Below are 17,660 nucleotides of genomic sequence, written 5' to 3' on the forward strand. Positions count from 1 at the left end.
ATATATTTTTTTCATATATAAGTCGCACCTGACTATCAGAGACTACCTGACTATATAAGTCGCAGGACCAGCCAAACTATGAAAAAAAGTGCGACTTTTAGTCTGGAAAATACGGTACAATTTCAACAATATAATAACTGATATAGCTGCAAAAACTTAACCACTAAGCTTTCCATCAAACCGTTTTTGTCCACTCCAACACATACTGTGTAACATGCTATAAAAATAATACTTATTTAACTTATTGAATTAGTCCTAATTAAATGCTGTTAGCACACGTAACAAATAATAAATAATAATATTTTTATTACCCTGATTGTTAAAATGACTTTCATGATAGTGAAACCACCCATAGAAGAGTGGAGAGAGATTATAGTTGGAAGTGAAGTGGAAGACAGAAAGAGACAATATAAAAGAAGGAGAAGGATTTTTCTTTGCTGCCATCTTTAGGGGAAAGTCCGTAGGATTGCCAAGTGTGCTCTGGAAATTCACAATTTCGTCGTCGTTTTAAAAAAAAAAAAAAACATAGTCCAGTATTTCTTTTGAAATTGAAATGAAGTTGTATGGACTGGACTATGTTTTTTTTTTTTAAACGGCGACGAAATTGTGAATTTCCAGAGCACACTTGGCAATCGACTCCTACGGACTTTCCCCTAAAGATGGCAGCAAAGATGGCAACATTTCCGGAAAGGTACTGGCTTGATGAAATTCATTCTGGACTCTCTATCCGACCACATAAAGACCTCGGGATACTTCGGTTTGGCTTTAGGGACCCTCTACTCACTACCACGTCAGTGTAATGTTGTTTGGAACTGTAGAAGAGGTATAAAAATAGCGTTTTGTAGCGGCGAAATAATATGCCCTTCTCACTTCCACGCTAACGAGTTTTGACTAAAAACGGTAACATCGAACTTTCTCAAAACACATCCGAATGACATGATTTGGATGTCAACTCAACGTATGTACTCCCAATCATCCGTAAATGGATCTAAAGTGCATTTTACTCCGGATAATTCCTTTAAGTGCCCCCCCCCCTCCCCCCACACACCTTATTTCCCGACACTCCCTCACCACTAAAGGAACTGAACAGGGCGTCTGAGACTGGGGGAAATGAACCTGGCCTCATGACTGAGACCTTACTGGTGTGGGCTCTAGCTGGGCCTCTGAGACGGGACTGAGGGAATGCCATCAGCTGGAGACCAAAGGCCCTATTTTCGACCTGGCGCCTTTTCCCGGCGCAACATTTAAATTTTTATTTTGCATGTCTCTTTTTTTTTAGCAACGCGCCAAGGGGTGTGGCAACTAACGACCTGAGGAGGGATCTGGTGCGTTGTCTAAAAATCACTATCGTATACTACCTAAAACGCATTACGCCACTGACCAAGAGAAACCTGGTCAGTAGTCCATGGCGAGTTGTTTATATGTTATTTTAAGAGCGCATTATGAACAGTGATATGGGCTGGTGCACAACGCACCATGCTTCTCTCATCCACAAACGCACACAGGCGCATATCCATGCAAAATATTACAAATTACATGATTACAATGGGAAACATAATTAGAATTTGCCAGTGACCATGTGTTTTGACTGTCATGATAGGGCCCCAAGACTGGCTGATGACTTGTGCCTTTGTTGTATACAGTGCTGTGCCAAAGCTCTCCCACTCATCTACCCCTGGGTAGGTCTGGATAAAATGTAAAGCCTCACTTTTGTCTGCAATTCTTCCCTTCCCTATTGAAATGTTATATTTAGTATTGTACAATTACGCATGAATACAGTATATTAGTATGTGTGATCCTTAAGTATCATATCCATGACCATGGTGATGCTAGCACCTATTGCAACTGTTGAGTTGAAAACTTGATTTCTCTGTAAAACTTTATATTAACTTCAATACATTCAGCATATGCTTTTTTTTTCTTAAACCCTGTTGTCTGACTTTATTGTTGTCAACAAGTCAGCCATAACAGCCTGAGATGGAAGTGAGGAGGATGTTATTAACTGTGAATGGATTAGTGTTATTTCTCCTCTGTCCTCTGTGGTAGTGCGGATGTTATCTAAAGTGGCCTTGCCTGCTCCTGTGCCTTTCCTTCAGAACAGTAGGCACAGCAAACGTAAAATTAATGGCTCTCATCTCCATTGTTGCATGCAGGCGGCCCTATCATCAAAGCACTGAGGCTTTCAGCACGTTCGGTCTGTGATGGCAGTCTACAGTAGGTCTTCCTCAAGCATTGTCAGCTAATGTAGTGTTTTCAAAGCAGCAGGGACCTCCCCAGCCTGTGCCACATGGATGTGTTTGAATAACTGTGTGTTTGATTGCTAAACATTTGACTCAGGCACTGAGAAACTGTGTGGCTTTCAGGCCACCAAACAAGCATTTGAAGGCCGGGATCAACATGCTGAAGACATGAAGGGCTTTCTCAGAGAGGGCTCCCAGAAGGGCTGGCTCCAGGCTGGGTCTGTGTCCAATCAGCCACCTACTACACCAGGGGGGTCCCAGGCCAACTCCACAGACCTCCCTGTACTCAAACACTGTCTGTCTGTTTGTCTGTCTATATATCTAGTAGATGCAAGACGAATTACAATGTAAACAGGCAAGAATATTCTGTATGTCCAACACACCCTAACACATCCTGAGAAGAGATGCCCAGGGCATGCCCAGTAAAGTGGGTATTTAAATGTCATTCCAGGCTCCAGGCTTTCCGTCTGTATCTTAACATCTCAACCCTGCCTTCTTAAAGTTAGTAACCAACCGGCCTAATATTCTATGTCAGACATGACACATTTGTCAGAAATTTGGCCTGTGGTTCTAGTGGTGATTTTGCTGATCTAAAACTGTTCTGCAATACTAATAAAAGCAGAAGGATGAAAACCAAAATCATACTCTATCAGCACTGCGTGTCACATGACAAATATCATCCTTACCCTCGTACATTCCACAAATATCTCCTGCGTGTCTATTGAAACGAAACCTATTACTGAATGCAGATGGACAGCAGCTACATGTTGGCTTGTGTGAGGTACAGTCATTCATATAAATATTACATAATATCCCCTTATGTGAGTTAGGAACATGGTGATGCAGTGTTAAGGGTCATCACAGCCATCACAAGTCATCTGAAAGCTCTATCATCCCTAGAATCCAAATAAATCCTTGACAATGAAATTCCAGACATTAGGTTACTTCGCACTTTGTACATCAAAGAAGCCCCCCACATTTACAGCAAGATTTTGTTTACATTTCCTACATAATACTACACATAGATGCTTTGCAAACATTTAATAATACATTTAATAACCCATGCTGAATTATGCTTGTTTTATCTAAACATTCACAATGGGCTGCTGCTGTAGTGGGTGTGTTACAACATGAGGGAGTTCTCTGGTGTGGTTGAGATGAAGTCGGCATCTTTAAAGCTGTGAGGGACTCTGATCTTTCTTTCAGAGCAAGGGATATCCCACTAACAAGTGGACACACACCGGAAGCTTGCTAAACTTACAACCTGATACATGTACTATGACAAGCAGGTGAGATTAGGGAATTTGAGCAGCCACAGAGTAAAACCGATGACCTGAGCTAGTGATGAATTAGGTTTCCCATGAGTAAACGTATACACACACACACACACACACACACACATGCACACACACACACACTCGTTCTCTGGAGCAGAGTTTGTGAAATACCAAGGTAATGCGGCTGAATGACACGCACTGTTTCCGTGACCCCTGTGAGGTTACGATTCTACTGTGTGGTGTACTTTCTCTACTGCTACCCCTGACTCGGGATTATGGAACAGCATCTACTTTCTAATCAGCTAAAAGCTATAAGCTGGCCTCTACGAGCAGAGAAATGGGATGCATTAGGAGTGATGACATAGAAGAATTAAAAGTCATCAGCCAAACTTTCAACTAGCTTATCAAAATCACCACTGTATCAGTTAACAAAACACTCACGTACCACTACCATTCATTCTGGCAAACAAATCCCCTTAAAATCTGAAAATAGTATCCTAGTACACATTCATTAAATCCTGCACATTATAAATAGGACATGATCACATGTTCCTATTTTGTGGCTTTTGAGTTATTGAGTAGGTGAATACATGAACTACGGTGTAGTTAATATCAAAGGCTTCCATACAGTAAATGTATGAACATTTTGTATTGCATTTGTTAAAGGCAACCATAAAGTCACATTGATAGAAAATGACCACTATCCAAAAAGTAAGACTGTGGCTGAGCAGCAGTAGCCCAGGGTGTCATAACACAACATACAGACAGGTATCTTTAAGATGGTTGACAGTTAGGCATTTCAAGGAAGTGGTAGAACTACTGTACCATGTTTATCTGAGATGGTGAAGTGGACTTTGTGTGTGCTACATGTTGAACATTCTCATTATTGTTTCGCTCAGTTCAGTCATGAAATGAATAAAATTTAACAAGAACGTACAAGGCAGCTAGACATCCATCTTTTACTTCAGTATGTTCATGTAAACATGGGCTGCATGGGGAAGTCACTGCTATGTGACTTTCCAACTGCAGTCCTGTCAGAAGTTAGCAGTTAACAGTGCTCTGTCAGCTGTATCATGATCTACCATTTACTTCTCGAAACTGTTTTAAATCATTGCGCAGCCCGTAAAGCCAGACACCTACAAAGCCTTATGCATGCTGCACACTCTCTCACGCTGTCATGAAACCAAACACCCAGGAGTAGTATCAAACTTTTTGTGGTCATACAATGTCTTGACATTAACACACTACCAGTTCCAGATCTGTTGAAGTCCTCAACATTTATGATCATTTAGGTCATGTATTCACACAGTCCTATACACACAGACGATTTGTTGGTGTAAGTAACATCTATATTACCGGTATATAAAATATCTCATTGTGGTGATACAGCATTTCTTTAAAAAAGGCATGTTAAGATATTGTTGTGAGTGTGGATGAATCCATGGTCAATGCTGTGGGTTGGTCCATGTCCGATCTGGGCCACGATTGGCCCACGTGTGTCCCATAAGAGCTGCTATATGATATATGATATGTTCAACACCCACAGACATAAATCTGTCTTGGTGCCCAACAGACTCCTGCGACCAAGTATGGTCTTCGAAAAGAGGAAGTACAGCTTTCCAGTGAGTTCCCCTTCTGCATTCACAATCAGGCCCTTTACAAGTCGGCGTACAGCAGGACTTCAGCACAAGGAAGGGGTGACGTCTACTGTAATGATACCATCTCAACATGTGACATCTCTTTTAAAGCCAAGAGGGGTGAACCAATAATGTCTAGATGTAAGCAAAACTGTGAGCTCTGTTGTCATCAGACACAATGCAAATGCCAACTCCACTGTTTTCTACATAAAATCACCACAGTGCGTGTATATTTAGCCGTACGTTAATTTCCTCTTCTCCAGCCTATAGACACGCTCAGTGACCTGGGTCTGAATTCGAACAAACCTTCGCAATGTGTCGTATGTGTAGTTAAAAAAAAATCACTTCCTGTTTGTGGTGAGCTTGAGGTTTTCCAAAGAAGGCAACCTAGAGAGGTCGAGGCCAGAGTTTTTCGAGAACAAATGACAGTAACAACACCTTGAGTCACAGGCATAGCTCCACTGAAAACTAATTTCAGATAAGCATTATTAGCATATCCATACAATGCCAATGCACCTATTAAGAGATAGGTAACGGTAAACGGTATCCAATGAGAAAACAATGGTCTTCAATAGTGTTTGGGTTTGTGCAGGGGCTCTGTACAAGGCCAAATCCAACTCATTATCAATAGAAAACAATTGAATAATTTTGACCTGTGCCAAAAGCTGCCAGTAGCGTGCATCCATATCAAACAAAGTGGCGAGACTGGTTTGTATTGTTAGACAGGCTGAGCGGCTGGTACCATCCACAGCTCCGGAGATAAAGGAAGCATCACATTACAGTTTTATTGACTCCCCTTAGCAGAACTCGCAGGGCCATTAGAGGCTTGACTTCAGGCACATGGACACAAAACCATTCAACATGGGCTCTGCTAAAGCAAGCCAGTGCCAATACACACTCGCATATGCTGTAAAAATCAATGCGTAAAATATCATTCATTCCGAGATATGACATTTCACTCATACCGTGTGCAGTGGAGGCAGAAGTGTTACTACTAGAAGGCCAGAGAGTAGACTCTGGCTCAGCAATCTCATAGAATTCTTCAGCACTTTTTAAACACTTGTGCACCCAGTAAAGGGAACAGCAGTTACTGGATAACCTGAAAAACTAGCCCAGACTCTGTCTCTCTGGCATAATAATCCATCTCCACCCATGATGCAAGAACCAGTTTGCGTGCACATATAGTCCCACGTAGCTTTTGCAATTGTGGTAAGACTACTGAAGAGTACAATAACAGTAGTCTACACCCTCAGTCTCAATGTGAAATACAGTTTCGAATTAAGTGTGGTAACCTTTCCCACTAATTAATTTGCAAAGGTGACAAGTTTGCATTCCCAACATGACCTTTAACTGACAATAATAATTCTGTGTACTTCAGAATAGTCACCCTACCTCAGTAATGTATAGTTTGAATGTGTGCGCTAATATATGAGATATATAGAGACATTTTCTCTGCATTTTCCAACTGCCACAGGCTACTCAGGTGTGTGATTTCAGAGGGGCATTGAATCACACTCTCTTGTCCTCAATTGCCGTATTTCACGTGTCATTGATTAAGGATCATCACAACTTTGGATTTTACTTTAGCATGTCCCAACTGTGTGCAGGGCCCCCCTGAATAAGACTACATGACTCAGCAGTTTTCTTTGCATTTTATTAGTAGAGGATTCTTGTACTGTATATGTGTGCTTGTGTTGTGTGTGTGTGTGTGTGAGTGTATGTGTGTGTGTGTGGGGGGCTGCTGCTGTATGGAATGAAGAGAAGCTGCTAGATATCCTCTCTCCTGAGAGAGCTGACAGGTCTGAGCACCGACTTGTGACCCTGAGTCGAAGCAGCACAACATGCAAAATGAAATGACTGTCTAAGGCCTAGTCCACACGTACCAAACCGATCTTTTTTTCCTCCGTCTTCCCTGGAACCGTATCAAGAATATTTGCGTCCAAACGGATCCATCTCAACACGACACAACACGTTACTTCACATCCCAGGCCTATAGGTGGCACTGTTTCTTTACAGAAATTGACCAAATCTTGCGTTGTAGGCTATACAGACAGAATAGGCCAAGTTCTAGGCCATCCCGTCGCCACATTTATAATATTGCTATAATACCTTTGTTAGTAACAGTCGATACTTTTGCTTGCATCAAATCGCGCATTCGCATTTAGTGCGCATCTATAGGCTTAGCATGAGTTCTAAGCGTCTTTGTATGCTCATATCTGACATGTAAAATAAATTAATGACACCGGCACTACGCACAAATTAATGCAAACTTACACCGCACTTCCCTAATAACTTAAGTTCTCTCGCGTCACTGACAGTAGCTAGAATGCATAAAAAAAACACCGGGAAAAACAGTGTTCAGTCCATCAAGTCATAAGCTCGCTGCGCAGCATCAGTTGTGATATTTATCCTACGGAGTGTAATCGTAGGTAATGTCATGTATGAAAACTAGTATTGTTAGGCAATACTATAAGTATAAGTCCAGGGCAGCTGAGGTGTGGCGATGATAGGCAAGTAGGATGTGCGGTTTCGCTGTCCAAACTAATTCAAAAGGGCTACGGTTTCAGATTTTTCCACTCTGGGACCAGGTTTCAAAAAAGTGCGGTTTCGGGCAGTGCGTTTACAGGATTCGTTTGGACGCTCGGCCAAGACGAAGCAAAACCTCTGCGTTTAACCTAAAAAGCGTCTCCGTGTGGACAGGCCCTAAGTGACAGGCAAGGCTTGCTATAGCTCACTCTCACCACAGGGCCAGGCCAGATCAGCAAGGAGAGGGCACAGGCAAACAAAAAATCAAAAGTAAATAGTAGAAGAGTAGAAGAAAGTAGAAGGAGTAGAAGAAAAAGTCTCATATATTTTTGTATGCTTTCATAGTAGCGTGTCCTGTTCAAGACCAAACACAGTAGATGTTGATGTTCAAAGATCCCTAACCTATTTTCCTGTCTGGTTTAGGTCATGGTTGTTAGCTCCTCATCTACTTCACCCTTTCTTGTGTTCCATTGTATCATGGCTGAGCATAATATGATCAGAACAGTTTCTTTTTTAATGTGACTAATTGATTACTAAAGTGTGTGGCATTCTGTTGTTTGAGAGACAGCTGTCACTATGAATTTAGTCAAACCCAAGTTCACCAGTATGTGCTGTGACAACTTAATTTAATGCCAGCAGCTGAGCCCACCATTACATAATCAGAATCTCTAAAATGGCAATAAATTTTTTTTGCAAGACTTTAGTTTCAGTAAAACAGTGTAGGCTTTCTCCCAGAGTTTAATCCTGGATTAACTGTGTGTTTTGACACATCATCAAACAGTTTGCCAGAGCTGTTCACACTTTCAGTCTGCCCACACACTCTTTTCCACTTTGTCGAACATCTTTACTTAGCACTGTGTAGTCAGTTTGTCAGTTTGAGGATTGAACACACTCACCCTAGCGGGCTGTGCTTGACCTGGCCAGGGTGAGATTGAGAGGACGGATGACATAAAAGATGACCTGAGGTGCCTTGTGTGGCCTGGAGTGCTGATGCATGGAGCATTATTTTTCTCCTGGGTACCACTCTTGCAGTGGTGATACCAAGTGCTATGACGTCATCTCTGATTACACCTTTGCAGGGAGACCATTGTCAATACGGCTCAGGCTCAGTGGAATTTATCCGCAAAAGATGCTGGATGAATTCCAGCAATGAGTAATATGACATTCTCTCTCCCTCTTATTCTTTCTCTCCCTCTCTCTCCCACACGCACAGACACACAGTCACATAGTCCATAATAAAGTTTTGAAATGGTTCTAGAACCAACCCTTTGAAGATTACATTATAGGTCTATCTACTGTATGTACTATGTGGACGACTAGTGTATTACTTACAGGAGGTGACCTGTGGCAACAGAAGAATACTTACCTTATGTTTCATGCCTAGAGATGCTGAATGTTAGTAGTCAACTCTAATCACCATGTCTGCCTAGTTTGTGAATGGGACTTTAGAACAGCCTAAAGGTTTGTGTTAGATCATCGGATAGTAGCCTAGGCTATGCCTTCATAAAGCTATAGTGACAACGAAGGTGCTTTTTTACAGATACCGAGGAAGACATACAGTAGGCTACAGGCTACACTCGACAGACGTGAGATGTTGCACTGCAGTGGTTGTACTTTAAGATGTAGGCTACTATGTCTGCCACAGTTGCCATCTTTCTGAAAGAAAAACGCATAGGGGAGTAGCCTGACCTTCGCTACAGTGTAACTAAGATTCGGATGTTACAGTCGCCTTAAAAGGCTACTGCAGCTGACGCCGTTCTCTTTACACTATGAGCAGTGCGTTTTACATGCAGGGAAAAGCTACATCGACGCCAGACCTTTCTCAAACAAACATGACGTAAATATGTAAGCTACGACAATACAATCAATCTCTGTCTGTGATATTGCTCTGAACGACCATCACTAGTTCTTAAGTTCGTCATAGAATTTTCCTGCGTGTCAAGTGTAATTTGTTGGCCGTTTTGCAGAAGATGTAAAATGCACCACTCACTCGGCATAGCCCGTCCGCCACGGCAGCCTGCTATCCCGCTTTGGTGTTATGACTGGTCTCGATGCATGTTCTGTGGAATACTGCAGCAGCTCCTGCGTAAGGTCCAAAAACTCGGGTCGAGAGTAGGGGAATCGAGGAGGAAGACCATCCAACCCACAGTTCTGAACGTTGCCCGAGCCGTGCTGGTGGTGGTGATGGTGGCCGTGCGGCATTATCCCTCCCACCAGAGTGGACATGGCATTTTTAACTTTGCTTATCATTGCGGTAATAATATGTCATGAAGAAAAGACACTGCGACTTCAAATCAAATCATTAATAAAAATGAACGGCGGAGACAAACCAAACTCCCGGAGATAAAAAAAAAACGCTATGCAGGAAGCGATCGTTTCTGACCCCATGTGACGCTTTGACAGACAATGTTTTCTCGTAGGAAAAAAAAAACCGCTCTATGACCGAGTGCGTATCACCCAAGAGGATTTGGCAATGCAGGATGTATAATCATACCAGTCCGTAGGCTACGGCAAGTAACCTCCACAGCAGAGAACGGTGCGGCGGTCCCTTTCAGCTAGCCCCCATATCGTCATAGGCGGTGGGCGAGTGAATGCAGGCAACCAGTCTAGTGCAATATCACAATAACCATGTGCAACAATTCCATTCCTATCTCAAATTCTGATTATATCTTTATTAAAGCCTTTTTTCACGCTATAAATGACGCAATGCCAAACACATGGTTATACGCTAATAATAATATTATTATTTATAATAATAATAATAATAATAATAATAATAATATAAAAATAATAACAATGTAATTATTTACATAATCCTTTAATCGTGTTTCTTTTACATATTGTTCCAACAGTAGCCTAAAATTAGCACCATTTCTTTTTTGATCATTTTACAGTAAGTGATAAGGCTATTTTTAATGATTAGGCCTATTTAGCAATTAAAACAAGTTGACTCACAGCTCACAGCAACCTAAATCCCACCCACATGCTTCCCCTTTAGGCTAGAAGCTCTGTTTAAAAGAACTCAATTTACTCTTAATATTGTCCATGGTGTGTTAGTATGGTAGACCAATATGCTGATATCTTCTACACTGCATCCTGCTGTTTGAGTACCCTCTTGTGGGCTGTGTGATTCTCTCCCAGAAGTGGCACAGAATTATTTCATATTCACAATTTTACCAAGGACACTGGAACCATTACAGCCATTACAGAGGGATATGCAACCCTGGAGGGATATTCTGTATTAGTAATCCAAGAGGAGTTCCCTCAAAACAAAACAGTTTCTTAATTGAAAATGGTGGATTGTTCTTTAGGTCATACTTTAATAATTATACAAAGAACCAAAATAGTTTCTGTTGTGAATCTGACAGGGACTTACGTCTTTGTGGACAGAGTTTATACCCACCATTAAGATGGGTTGTCTTCAAGTTTCCAGCTTCGCTTCCAGTTTAGCCAAAATGTAATTTGTTGGAGGAGCCACATTTAGAAACCCAGATTGAATTATGCCCTAGCATCTTTCTGCTCTCTACTTGGGACAGTGGGACAGGGATCTCTTTCAGACAGTTGGCCACAGATGGAATCGAATCAACTTGTTGCTTCAATGGTTCAATGGTTCACAGTTACTGTAGCCTCGGTGAATGGAGAGCTATAGTGACTGATAGTCTATTGTCATTACAGGAGCAAGCTAAGATGTTGAGCTGTTGAAAATCTGCCAAAGGCATATAATTTTGCAAAACAAATAGCTGTCTTTACACATAGTTATGCATTTACATACAACCATACACAGGAATTGTTGTTATAAAAGAGGTATTTCTAGATTATTCTATTTTCTATGTTCTGGCACAATATATTGACATACGTTTGAACAGAGAAATGATGCAGATGATGGAAAGATGTTTTGACTGAAGTGAAACCTGTTTCCTTGTTTGAAATCCTATACGTCAGTGAGCCTATTTCTAGTCTCATTATAGTCAAATATATTTTCAGTACTATTTTTTGTCTGAGGCATTTCTGCAGGCAGACTTAATAGCGGATGAACACAAAATAATGCCTTAAGCACAAAGCTGAAAATAACTGCATTGTCTACTAACTCAATAAATCATAATATGAAGTGTGCCTAGCCTGTAAAAGCAGGTCAGAGGCTTTACATGCTATTGTGTACAGAGCACTGCCACTTTAATCAAATGTAACCCAGAGTGACAGGCTGGCTAATTAGAAAAGGCCAGCTTCATGTCATATTGACCTATTTGGACAGTTTTATTTACAGTTTACTTAACAGAGTTTAACCTACTACTTTACTAACAGTACGTAATAGCCTATTTGTGCCTTTCCCTCTCTGGGTGATGGGGGAAGTAATTTCAGTATCAAAAGTTGTACAAGCCTCTGGAGACAGCGTTATTATCAGGGTTGTTTCAATCTTTTTTCCCTTTTGACATGGGCATATTTCAGGAGAACAATGCCAGGATTCATCTGCCTCAAACTGTGAAAGAGTGGCTCAGGAAAATGTTTTCACAGATGAATTGGCCACCACAGAGTCCTGATTTAAACCTGCTGAATGTCTTTCGGATGTGTTAAAGAAAACTTTATACAGAGGGTCCAGTTTCTTGTTATTAATGAAAGATCTTGGCAAAAAAAGAATACAACTCTGGACAAAAACAAATGTTGTTGCATAAGGTTGTTGAAACGATGCCATGGTGAATCATAGCGAAAAGCAGGCCAATGAAAAGCAACTTTTTTTGGTCTGGAAGTGTGCATAAGTCAAAGTCTGACCTGGCGACTGGCTACAGAAGGTCAGCTTTATGCCATGCTCTCCTGTGTGTGCTTACAACAGCACATGGTCTACATTCAGCTGTCATTTTTGCACACTGGGAGATATGCATACAAAATAAAAATGAATACAAGTAGGTCAAGTTGAATTGTTTATATGTCTCTGGCATACAGTATAGAAAGTCATGTAATAATTTCTATCTCTCATGCCTCTTTGTCAGTCTTATGATAAGTCACAGGTTTTATGATCAATAGAGCTGTGAGATGTGTATGAAACTAAACAAGTGGCAGAGTGAAAGATGATGACATCTCTTTTTCTCCCTCTGTCTCTCAGCCATTATTCTATTTCTTCTCTTTTCTTTCTCATCTGTCATGCTCCCTCTCTCTTTCTCCATCTGTTTGTCTCTCATTCCCCTCTCTCTGCTCATTTTGTTTTTTCCTTTTCATGCTAGTCCAAATGTCTCTCTGTTTGTCTCTTTCATTCCCTTTCTCTCCCTCTCTCTCTCCCTCTCTCTCCCAGGTTCCTTTGTCACCTACCACAGTGACAGACAGAGCTTTGTCTGAGTCAGAGCTCCCCGCCCACCAGTCTCCTCAGTTTCCTGTTATAGGAGGTCTTTTGATGCTCAGTGCAGCAGTGACATGAGTGTGCGCACACACACACACACACACACACACACACACACACACACACACACGCACACACACACACACGCACACACACACACACACACACACACACACACACACTTATCTGTGTCGGCGTAGGAAGCCCTTCTTGACACCCGGCAGTGTGACTCCACTGCTTCCACAGTCGGAGGTCTTATTGTACACCAAAGCCGCTGTAACTGATACTTTTGTGGAATGCAGAAACTACTGGTGCTGGCTTTACATTCTGACAGATACCAAGAACAGACCACAGTCACTCTGAAGAAAGGGAAAGACATTGCTACTGTCCTTGTTTCTTTAATCAACATCTTTCAATTTAGCATGTTGCCTTCAATCTCAATTAGATATATCTGCCTGGCAGTCCATTATTTTGCATGTGTTCTCTACATACATAGTGATAAGTCAAGTCAAGTCCATTTATTTTATAGCACATTTAAAAGCAACAGCATTGCACCAAAGTGCTTTACATAAATTAATAACAACAACAATAACAATAATAATAACAACAACAATAACACTAATAATAATGAATACAATTAATTATTATAATAATAATAATAATAATAATAATAATAATAATAATAATAATAATAATAAACTGTTAATAGGCTAGGTATAAGTAAGGAAGATAACAAACTTAAAAACTCAAAGATAACAACAAATGGCCCTTGTAATAATACTAATGAACATTAAATAAATAAATAAATAAATATTTGGGGATACCACTGCAATGGTAGGTTAGCCTAGTGAAGTAAAGCAGTCAGATAGCTGTCCATCACAGAGGGTGGATCGCATGTTCATAAAGGAATGTTGTTATATACACGCTGGGTGTGTACACCTTTTCACAAAAGAGTTGGGTGGAGGAGACACTTTAATGTGACACCACTGAAGACCATTGTCAGTGTTAATCTGACCGTGACTCAGTATGTCTGTGCGTAGAACCATCTTTTTAGGACCATTTTATTCTGTGGCCCCCTGTGTTCAAATTGTCTGTAAAGTCATAATGTAATTGAATTCACTGAAATAGCTGAATTCACACCTCACCATGACATATGTTTAGGTCATTTACTGTAAAGCAATGTCCTCCTCTGTTTGCATTGTAATAAGAATACGTATTCTTACCATTTTGACCAACAGGGGGCACTAGACAACAAGAAATAGACAGTGATATGTTTCCCCTCTCTCATCCACAGCTCATTGAGTGAAAACTCTGCTGCACACATGTATCATATTACAGACTTTACAAGCTCACAGAAGGACATCCTTTTTAATTAGCTGAATGAGATGATAGCCTCTTTTGATATCCGTGCACACAATTAGAACAGCTGAAATATTCCGCAGTGATTAAAACTAGCATGATGAAAAAAAGAAAAGCTCAGAAACAACCTTTGTAATGATGAGCATGATAATGGTGTTCATTAGTGCAGTAGTGATAATGTAAAATGACACATATTAGTGACTTGTTATTGCATAGAGCGGTCATTAAAGTGCTCCTAAAATATTAGCACAAAAGTTCATGGTGAAGAGCTTGGGGGTTGTTCTGGTGTCTCATGACAGTCGTGGATACTCCAGACGCATGTGAATTAATCTGAGACAAATGTGAGAATGAGAACAAATGTGATAAATGTCCCAGGCTGGTGAAATCTACACTGACAAATATGTTCTTATTCAACTGCTTGGGGTTAGAAGGCCATATCATCATCATCAGGGACGGATCATGGCTTGTGCCAAGTATGCATGTGCACAGGGGCCCTCAGCCAATGGGGGCCCTCGGATTTAAAAAAAAATGCCATGAATTTAGGCTAGATTATGCCCGTGCTTCTGTCTGTTAATTTGCGGCACAACTGAATGGTGTTATGGAACCGCGGACCGAAAGAAAAATAAACTAAATGTTTTCCTGATCAATAAATACTTCTTAATTCATAAAATATAGAGGCATAACATTAGGTGGAAGTGGTAGGCTATGAGTGCTCATTCAATGTGTATGCGTGTTTGCGAAAGTGAAACTGGTAGGTGAATGAAGTGGATTCCTGCAATGTTCATGAAAACATGATAGCGATTGGATAGCCTAATAAATCGCGACTTGTTGTAGGCCTAACAGTAGCTTATATCGTAGCAAATAGCCTATGGCGATGCCGATGACAGATAGGCCTACACTTATTTCACTCGTCTCGCTGGAGTGAGTGCATAATGTGGGCTGTTGCGCAAAGAAATTAATTAGGGAAATGATCTGCATCTCCATTTACCAAACGCTATAGTTTTGCTAACATCTCCACTGTTAACGTGAAATATGTCTCCATGCAAGGTAGTGTCAAGGGCCCTGCTTGCTCTGTTAAAGTTTGTATGCCCCTTCCAAACTGCGTTAAAAGGGTATATTTAACAGCCAGAATTTCGAAAATGTCCAGGGGTAGACACCCCCGAACCCCCCGTAATATGATCAGCACCACCACCACACAAAATACTATCAACGTCCCTGCTACCGGTCCGTCAGATATGACAACTGTGTCCGGTCCGTTTAGTGAAAAATGTTGCTGTAGACTGTTTGGACAGCAAAGGGAGATTACAGCTTAATAATAAAAAAGCTGCTGGAATTCATTTCTGTGTGGGCCTGAGTTATAATATATGACATAATGTACTACATTTTCATTATGTGCAATTGTGCACCAGCCTGCACAGCGACAGCAAAGAGAGAAGCGCTGGCTGCACGCGCATGCGCAAACGCGCCCGCGCGCGTCGCGGTCAGGGGGAGGGGGGGCCTTTTTTGATATTGTGCACAGGGGCCCATATTTGTTTAATCCGTCCCTGATCATCATTTATGGTCTAGAATATTCCTCCAGAAATCTTTAAATTCATAAATATTCTTTAGCAAAAACCTTGGATACATATCCCCTCTGCGTCTGGGACGTTATGATGAGATCTTTCTTCAAGAGTGATAGCTGGACAGATTTGAATGGAGATATTTCCTGTGCCGGGAGAAGAGCGGAGAAAAAGAATCGCCTCCCAATGGACAAAGTGCTCTCTGCCCGTGACAGTTGAGATCAGATAAATGGTTTTCTGTCAGCTGGATTGATCCATGGGGCTAGGAAGTGTAACCCAAGACCTGCTGTATATATCATAAGTCAAGCTTGGAGGAACGGCAGTTGAGTTTCCCCTTTGAGGCTCATCTAGAAAAAGGTGGCTTTGGAGAACAACCATTACTATGTAGCCCTCAAAGAAATCCCAAACCTGAATTGAAACATGACACAGTTTGATGAGATAATGCTATTGTTCCCTAAATGGAGATTCTAAGTATTACAACATCAGACTTATAATTGTGTGTTGCAGCTTAGTCAATGGCAGGTCAGTCAATTGTCATTACAGACTATACAGAGCACAATGGATACTATTGCTTCTCAGGAAGCGACTTGACCTCTTGACCTTTTTACACTGATCCACTCCCCATTGCACTGGTTGTCTGGGACATTCTTGTGCGTTGACTCTACAATTTCCCTTTTCTAGCTCGTATTTGTTTCACACCTCATCTAGTTGCACCTGTAATACCATAGCAAATGGAACACAAACACCACATTCACTGAAACTCCATGGAAGAATCATGCCTCTGCAAGTAAAACAGCAAACCCGCCTGAGATTAAGGCAAACCCGCCTGAGATTAAGGCTCTGCCCATTCATTTTAGTGTAGTGTGATTCCAACACAGCTCTTCTTCTTTCATCTTTATCTCATTAGAGACGCATAGGAAGACACAGCCCAGCACTTCAGATAAATTCTTTTCATCTGTGGCGTGTTTTTAAAGTCGCCATTAGGACATACAATGTAAAATTGAATTACGGTCATTGTCGTTTGAAACAAAGAGGGTGCTCGTGCATGTAGGACTCTGACCATCATTAGCGAGGCTCATCATGCAGTCCCATTGTCATTCCATTGTCATTTCGCTGCATATTTTATTACTGGTAATGGTCCTAATAAATGTCCTACAAATTTGATCAATATTATGAAAAAAAGCATGTAGGTTAAGTGAGGACAAGATGGAGTTATTGTTGTAGTAACACAATTCATCTGATGCTGCAGGATGTTTGGAACCCCTGGGTATATAGACTGTCTTCTGGTTGAGATTATAAATTGTATCAGTGTTTTACCAAATGTGGTATTTCAACCCAAACAGCAAGTAACACACTCAAACTCATGTGGGCAGGTATCAAGTCATGACCTATATAATCTCTCTATAGCTGTTTCACTCGGAAAAAAAAAGGTTGTTTCCACTGTCTGTTACCATTCACTAGGAAAAGTGATGTACTCAAATTTGCCTTAAATTACCCCTGAAAACATGCCAAAGCGGGCCCTTAATTTGTAAAACAGGCCCTTAATGCCATTTTAAGGTGTGACCCCTTAATATACATTTAAGGTGTCAAGTCAGGGGTTCCCTTTATCTGTTGTGATTAAGCACAATAAGGAATATCTTAATTTCATTTTAAGGTGTTAATTCAGGGATTCCTTGATTAAGGGGGGAAATTAAGGGAAAATCAAACAAGTAAGGGATACATTCAGTAGGCTT

The 17,660-nt window shown here is 41.0% G+C and overlaps 1 protein-coding gene across 1 annotated transcript in view; it reads right to left on the reverse strand.

The window, feature by feature from the left end:
* The window catches only part of ppm1j (protein phosphatase, Mg2+/Mn2+ dependent, 1J), a 28,479-nt gene extending 18,250 nt beyond the window's left edge, over positions 1–10,229 (reverse strand). The window contains exon 1 of the mRNA XM_042090182.1: positions 9,671–10,229. Within this exon, the coding sequence (XP_041946116.1) occupies positions 9,671–9,930 (260 nt within the window). The 5' untranslated portion in view covers positions 9,931–10,229. The remainder of the gene's footprint in view (positions 1–9,670) is intronic.
* Between the last annotated feature and the right edge of the window lie 7,431 nt (positions 10,230–17,660).

Source organism: Alosa sapidissima, chromosome 4 (assembly GCF_018492685.1).
Source record: "Alosa sapidissima isolate fAloSap1 chromosome 4, fAloSap1.pri, whole genome shotgun sequence".
Taxonomy (NCBI): Eukaryota; Metazoa; Chordata; class Actinopteri; order Clupeiformes; family Clupeidae; genus Alosa; species Alosa sapidissima.